Here is an 8,476-nt window from a genome sequence, read left to right on the forward strand (position 1 = left end):
ATATATATTTGACTATTTTAAATAATAAAAACATCACATGAGAAAACAAAATATGATATATATATATATATATGTATATATATAATGTAATAAAAACATCACATGTAAACATCAAAGTTTTAAACCACACAATGAAATAATAGAATATCGCTAAAGTGAAACAAAATTAGTGTTGTTTGACAATGTAAAAGCAAAACAAAGTTGATGTGAAATGTGATGTGAACGTGATAGTGAAACGCTAAAGTGTTCTTTTATATTGTGAAACATCATAATGTCGTTAATGTCAAACAATAAAGTGTTGTTTCACAAGGTGAAACAATGTAGTGTTGTTTCGCAATTTAAAAATAAGACAAAACAAAAGTAGCGCGGTGGATGTGAAGAAGTAGGCCACTATCTCGGCGATAATGAGCCAAACTAGTATTTGCAGTGAATCCCCCTGTTAGGTAGTCATGCATTACGATAGGAACTCCTAATTCTATGAAAAATACAGTCTTTTTCATCATTTCTTCGCATGTACCCGCAGTAGCATTCAAGTAATACCCTTTGATTTCACCTGTTTCAGCTCGTGCTGTATAAATAGCTTTGGCAAAAAATAAGGTCTCTCCAATGCATAAATGGTTGGGAGTTCAATGTCTCATCATCTTTAGTAAATTCAAGGTCACCACGAAGACATCCATAAATAACTTTAGGTTGGTTTTTAGCGGTAACCCCAATTTAGGTTTAATAGTATATTCCAATAGGGGACAACCATACTTTACATTGTGTTGTTTTATATTATGAAACAACACAATGTTTCACATGTGTAAACAATGCAGTGTTGTTTCATCAAGTGAAAAAAATAAAAAATTATGTGAAATGTGATGTGAAATACTAAAATGTCGTTTCACAAGGTGAAATAGCATACGGGTTAAATTGCTTTTATTGTTTCATGTAAAAATTGTAATTATTAAAAAAAATGTAAAAAAAATAACAATATTCGTGTTAAATTAAAGAAGATAAAACATTTATTTTGCTTTTTTATATAATTTTTTTGATTAAAAAATTTATTGTAATTAATATATTTTTAACTTAAAATTTTATTATAATTAATATAATCTTGATAGCCGTTATTGTTTACAATAAATTGGATGTCCAATGATTAGAATGCTTTTTTCAACTTTAATTAACTAATAATTAGTTTTAACTTTTTTTTATTAACCTGGATATTCAACCCGATATGCGAGCCGACGAATCCCAGAGCAACCAACTACTTTGCAAATGGTCTGGGATCACCGCATTTGAACCTCCGTGGGCATAAGAGAATTTTTATTTCTCTTTGGATTTGAACCTGGGATCTCTTAGTACTTTTGGTATTTTGAGTCAAGCTCAAACCAATCAGGCACCACCCTTGTGGTTAATTAGTTTTAACTTTCAAAAGTATTACAAAAATATCATCATCTTTCATAATCGTAGATTAATTTCAATTAATAATTAAGATTGGTTCTCATGGTAGTCAACCTTCTTTTAGTTCTCACATTATTCAACCCTAGATACATACATATATATATATATATATACATACATACATATATATATATATATATACATACATATATATATATATATATACATATATATATATACATACATATATATATATAGAGAGAGAGAGAGAGATGGGGGAGCGATCAAATGCAAATCATTCATATTCGTACAAACCGTGCAAACCACTCTTATCCGTCGATTTTATTGTTCAATTTAATGATTTTGTTTAATAAAATTGTTTCATATAATACTTTTCTAGATGAATTTGTTTCATATATGGTTATGAGATTGTTTCATATAATACTTATGAAATTTTAATAAATTGTTTCATGTATTTCTTTAAAATTAATATAATGAAGATGATAATATCAATGATTAACACCTTCCATAACAAAAATGATTAATCAACCTCTCATAATTATAAAAAAAAATGTAAACTATGATTAGTTGAATGAGGTTTATATAATTTATACAAATAACATGGTTTACAAAGTAAACTTTTCTCTCCAATATATATTAAACAACTTTCTCTCTTTTTATATATAAAACATGTTTTAAATATGTAAGTTTCTTTGGACCCAATTCGGCCCTACGACTTTTTGGGTAAACCTCCTTTGGACATCTATATTACATGTCATAATCAACCATTTAATTCTTACCTTTTCAATATATTAATTAATATGAAAGGAAAAAAATAAGATTTAACAACAATAATTTATGTAGAAAAACTCATGAATTTTTTTATTTTAAATGATTAAGTTTTTAAAAAATTTATTAAAATAAATCATTTAACATTCTTATTTTAAATGATTAAATGTTTGAATTTTTTTTAATAAATAAATTATCTGACTTTTAAAAATTAGGTACCTGTATCTTCTTAACCCAAAAATATCTGCATGTAATGAACTATGAAAGATTTAAAGTAAAAAAAAAAAAACTTAAATCAGTTTTACCGTTCTCAAACCTTACATCATTCAACCAATCAACGCACCCAACACTGTTGCTCTTCTTCACCACCTTTTGGAACCACATCATCACTTACTATCTATCACTGCTCATCGTCTTTGTTGGCCCCTGTCTTTGATCTCCTTCTTTTGATTTTTTTTTTTTGTTAAAATGATGTAAATAACCAATTTCTAAAAATTCAGTTGCTTATTATTCAAAAAGAAATATTCAAGAATTTAACCATTCATGATGAAAAACTCAATAATTTATTAAGTTGAAGAATTTCAAAAACTTAAATCATCCAAAATCCAATAGTTCATTGAGTTTTTCTGTATTTTTTAGAGGTGGACTTGGTCAATATCAAGTTTTTTTTCCTCTAATACGGTATACCAACCAATTATAATTGATACATAAGACCTTATACCATGTACCAGTCAACTATATTTCATACCCATTTTTTTAAGTTAAAAATTGTTGTTACTGGTTTTGTACCAATTTTAAGTTAATGTATAAAACCATATCATGTTGTTCAAAATTTGAGTGACATGTTTGAATTTTCAGGCAAAACATGTTATATTTATATGTTTTTAATTGCAAAGAATAAAACTTGTAAACATTCAAGTGTTCAAACAAAATAGTTAAAGTTATAATGTTCAATATTCAATACATAAAAAAAATACTAAAACTAATAAATAATTAAATGTATCGGTGTCATGGTACTACAGTAGTATAAAGGTGCTCAAAAACCCGAACAACCCGATCAACTCAAGCAAAACCTAACTCGACGCAAAATAACCCAACATGAAACAACCTGTATTTAATCGGGATGTAAAATCTTCAAACCTAGGTGAGGATGAAAAAAATTTATGAGTAGAGAAAATATATTCAAGATCAGATGAATATTTTAATGTACAAAGTATCAACTCGATTAACCCGGTCAATCCTTGACTTGGGTTGAGTTGGTTGCACTGTGCTTTAGGTTGAGATTTTTCAAGTCGTGAACATTGAGTTGGTTATTCAAATATCTTCAACCTGATCAACTCAACTTATGAATACCTCTACTGTGGTGCACGACTTTCAAAACAATGTACCAACCAAATATACATATTTTACACAATATTATCAAGTGACTGTAATTGATACTAATTTAATTGGTACAGTTGATACACATAGCAAAATTCCGAGAAGAATCAAAAGATTTAGAAAATAATATGAAAAAGAACATCTTATAGAATATACCTTTGTCAAATTGTGCCATTTAATTAGCAACTTGTAGTTCTAACACAACCCATGTTTTCATTTCACACGCAATCTTTCCTTCTCCTCCAAAAACCAAAACCATGTTGGAATCCACTCAAAATCTCCATTTCTTATATATAATTAAAAAAGAAAACCGACAAAATTATAAATTTTACCCTCTTTCTCTTCTTCACCAACGCTACTTCGCCTCCATTTCTTGATAAATTACGCAACAACTCTGAATCAGAATCTTGGTTTTCAAGGTAATTTTGTTCTGTTTTCCTTAACTATCAATCGTTGTTACCTGTTGTTTGACCAGGATTTGTTGGATTTTTATCTCCCAATTATTCAATTTCGTATTCGTCTTTGCAAATTGGGAACATGGTTCTCGATTTTGATTTTCAAGAATGTTAAAATCTGGTTTGTTTGGATTCGATTAATCGTTTCGTTTGATGGGTTTCATTGATTTTTTGTGGGTTTTTAACCGTGATTTTGAAATCTCGATGCTAATTGTAATTGGAATTGTATCACGACGAACACAGACAGACTGAAATATATATACACACACTTATATATATATATATATATGTATATATTCTGGGTGTAAATCTACTCAAGTTTTTACAACGATCTTATAATGTGATTTGATGATAGTTGTGTGATTAATTAGGGAATTGGGGTGTGCATTGTGATAGTGATTTTGTTCTTGAAGGATTCTGGTTAGATTCCTCAAATTTTGCAAAATTATAACTTGGGATTTCTGTTCCAATTTCTCGATTCATTTCATAATCTATTCAGGATAATATATTAGCAAAGACCTTTTATTTGCTGTTTGTGCTGTAAATTCTTGGTCCAATGCACAATTGGGGATTTGTTCAAGTGTTCTAGAGTTTGTTTACGATAACTTGGAGCTACTGAATTCGAATCTTAACTTGTGTTTTTGTTTTTAAATTGGCGAGTGGCCGAAGTTTTCACCTGGTGTTTGCTTACCGTCGTAAAGGTTTCATTGTTTTTGGGTGGAAGGTATTTGTCCAAAAGAGTGCCTTTGAGGAGAGAAGGAGGTTTTGACATATATATAAACACACACACACACACATATATATATATATATAGGAGATATGGTACAAGTCTAGCTGATGTGAGACTCTAACATGCCAATCCAACGGAGGCTAGACGGGCATAGGTTGTCTCAATGTGTCGAGAGGGGGTTAGACGGGTGAGGGGCTAGACGAATATTGTTTGCCCAAGAGTGTCATGTCACTAGAGTGGTAGACTTCTAGTCTTCTACTATGATACCATGCGAGAATATGTGGAATCCAATTAGATTACTCTTCAAAAGATCCCTTGAGGAGATACTGTAGGTTCTAACATATATTGAAAAGAAAATGTTCGAAGTCTGGCCAACGTGAGACTCTAACATGCCCCCTCCAAAGGAGGCTAGACGGGTACAGGTTTTCAGTGTCGTGAGGGCGACGAGTGAGGGGTTAGACGAGCACAGATTGCTCAAGGTGTTCAGTCCCTAGAGTGGTAGATCTTTCCTCTGATACCATGTGGGAATATGTGGAACCATATTAGATTACTCTCTAAAAGATCCGTTGAGGAGAGAAAGGAGGTTCTAACATGTATTGAGGAGAACTGGTCTAAGTCCAGCCGATATGAGACTCTAACATGCCCCTTCCAACAGAGGCTAGACGACCACATAGTGTTGAGAGGGGTCAGAAGGTGAGGGGCTAGACAAACGCATATTGCTCAAGCGTGCCGAGTCCTTAGAGTGGTAAACCTCTGCTCTGATACCATGACAGAATATGTGGAACCCCATTAGATTACTCTTCAAAAGAACCCTTATCAGAGAAAAGAGGTTCTAACATATATTGAAAAGAAATGCTCTAAGTCTAGTCGATCTGACACTCTAACGCTAATGCTAAGCCTCATGCCAATGTGGGGTTTTTAAATGTGATTCTTACAAGTTAGTAGGAGATCTTTTTAGTTATTAACATGGTTTGATTCCAGGCGTACACAACAATTTTGGCCACTGACTTTATCAGGGTTGATTTCTTGTTGTCACAATTTTCCAGGATTAGCACCCTTAAAAAAACAATGGAATTTCTTAGGTGATGTTTGTTTCTTTTGTTTCTCTTTACCTAATGGTTTCTTGCTCTTTCATGGAGTTTTACATTTTCCTACCTAATTGCAGTTACATTTTCTTCTTGTTAGTTCTATTTTCGACTATAAGCCCGTTCAATCTAGACATCAATCTTGGTTCATATCACTTCATATCATAACTACGATATATTGTAGCTCAAAGATGCATTGCATTCTTTGGGGTTGTATGTTTTCCATTAAGTCCTGTATGAATAAAGTTGTCTGTATAGATCCGGAAGGTTTTTGTTTTGAAGAGTTTTTTCATAGATGGGAGGAGCGTGCTTTTTAATTGGGAGGGACGGATTTGAAAAAAAAACTTGTCTTTCTGCATAAAGCTCCCGTAAGCCGACTTTCTATATTATTAAGCCACTACCAAACAATCTTGTATAGCTGACCGAATAAGTTGTGAGTTCCATGAAGCTCATTAAGCTGTAACAAACAGGCCCTTTGATTGCTTGCGATTGTGGCTCAGATATATATGAAATCCAAGTTTCTTGAATACAACATGAAAATGAACCGGTTTGTTTGATAATTTGTTCCGGTGATGGAATCAAATATCATTAGCGTCTGAGCTTCATTAGCATCTCGGATTGATGTCGTTTTGTTATTACTGAAAACTTAATCCCGTTCTCTCACTTCCATTCCATTCATCTGTTCTACGAGCAGTCGTGTTTTTTGCTTATTCATTATGAATAAGGTTCAAGATGTAGAACTGAAGGTTTTCTTTGTTTCTGGTTCTTTGCAGGTTGCTTATAGTATTCACTGTGAATGTCGGTTCTCATCGATGGTCTCCCTGATGCCGTTGCTATCAGATGTCTAGCGCGGGTCCCGTACTACCTTCACCCGAAACTAGAAGTCGTTTGTCGTTTGTGGCGGGATGCGGCCCGCAGCACCGAGCTATACAAAGCCCGTGAAGAGGTCAAGTCGACCGAAGAGTTCTTATGTGTGTGCGCGTTTGACCCAGAAAACGTGTGGCAGCTCTACGATCCGAATCGTGACATTTGGATTACACTTCCAATACTTCCTTCGAAAGTTAGGAACTTGGCCCACTTTGGCGTTGTTTCAACTGCCGGAAAGTTGTTCGTTCTCGGTGGCGGTAGTGATGCGGTTGATCCGTTGACCGGTGATCAAGACGGGAGCTTTGCAACGAACGAGGTCTGGGCGTATGATCCGATTGTCCGGCGGTGGGCACCACGGGCTGCCATGATTGTTCCTCGTGCAATGTTTGCATGCTGCGTGTTGAACGGGAAGATATTGGTGGCCGGCGGTTTCACGACGTGCCGGAAATCGATCTCGAAAGCGGAAATCTACGATCCTGATAAGGATGTTTGGGTATCGATCCCAGATCTTCACCACACCCACAACTCGGCTTGTTCCGGGTTAGTGATTGGGGGCAAGGTGCATGTGGTGCACAAGGGTTTGACCACGGTTCAGGTGTTGCAGAACCTAAAGGAGGGATGGCGGGTTCAGGAGCATTCATGGGTGCATGGTCCGATGACCGTGGTCAAGGGTTCGTTATACGTCATGAGCCATGGGCTCATATACAAACAAGAGCAGGACTCGAGGAGAGTGGTGATTTCGGCTTCCGAATTCAAGAGAAGGATCGGGTGTGCTATGATCGGTTTCCGGGATGATATCTACGTGATTGGAGGCGTGATCGGGCCGGAGGGGTGGAACTGGGATATCAAGAAGATGTCGGGTATCGATGTTTTGACCCTCGGGAGCGAGAGACCCGTGTGGCAGCAAGCGGCTCCGATGACAAGGTGTCGGGGAACGATTCTTGGTTGTGCCGAGCTGAGAATTTAGGTGTCGTCATCTCTCGGTTGTCTTTTTGTTTTCGTCTTGAATAGTTATGTTGTAGGTCTTGACTATCTGAAACCGAAAGTAGCATCTTCTTTAACTGGTTTGATCGTTGTATACCGTATATTTTCCGTAAGTTGATAAGGATCTATCTCGATCTATAAAACGATAAATCATATGTTGTTCTTGTCGATCCTTGACGATTGGGCGATACCAAAGAAATGTACCTAGCGATGAAACCATCAAATCGAACGAAAAGTTATTAGAAATCTACAACCTTGTTTAGGTTCACGTGAGAAAAGTACGAGAATCGTAAGAATCAGTATATTTATTTATTTATTTATCATCGAACCTCCGAATAGCGGGACCAAAAGCGGGTTCAAGTGCCTGAAGAGCGTATTTACCAAAACAAATATGATTACCTCGATAAGATATTCCCTTCATTCTTCCTCTATGTTGGTGTGCGGATGACTTGACCCGCAACTTAGGTCTCTCCCATGTCTTTTATTTAGGGGTCATTTACCAAATGCTTATCCGCGTAAATGTTTACCAAGTCACATTACCTCACTAGATGAATATGGTAAGGACCAAAAATCTTACCCGGTAAGAGCGAGACAATGACCAAGAGTCTTACCCGGTAAGTGAAGGTGACGACTCTTACCACGGTAAGCGCTTACTGGGTAAATGGTTGCATGCGATGTCGTTTTGGTGGACTAAAATCTTACCATTAAGTAAATAATAGTGTTGAATTTTACAGATAAGTAAAGTATCTGGTAAACGGCTTCTTAGTATCACATGTTGTGTATCATATGTGATGGACTACACT

At 35.0% G+C, this 8,476-nt stretch overlaps 1 protein-coding gene across 1 annotated transcript; it reads left to right on the forward strand.

The window, feature by feature from the left end:
* The first annotated feature begins 3,923 nt into the window (after positions 1 to 3,923).
* Positions 3,924 to 7,746, forward strand: LOC112518536 (F-box/kelch-repeat protein SKIP30). Its single transcript, XM_025126260.1, has 2 exons — positions 3,924 to 3,971; positions 6,596 to 7,746. Exon 2 carries the CDS (start codon positions 6,619 to 6,621, stop codon positions 7,654 to 7,656), a length of 1,038 nt encoding a protein of 345 aa, XP_024982028.1. The 5' UTR covers positions 3,924 to 3,971; positions 6,596 to 6,618; the 3' UTR covers positions 7,657 to 7,746.
* The last annotated feature ends 730 nt before the right edge of the window (positions 7,747 to 8,476 follow it).

This window comes from Cynara cardunculus (assembly GCF_001531365.2).
Source record: "Cynara cardunculus var. scolymus isolate 2C chromosome LG 9, CcrdV1, whole genome shotgun sequence".
NCBI classification, from domain to species: Eukaryota; Viridiplantae; Streptophyta; class Magnoliopsida; order Asterales; family Asteraceae; genus Cynara; species Cynara cardunculus.

Coding starts and splice junctions, on each gene's coding strand:
- LOC112518536 (XM_025126260.1), top strand. CDS start 6,619: ATGTCGGTTCTCATCGATGGTCTCCCTGATGCCGTTGCTATCAGATGT.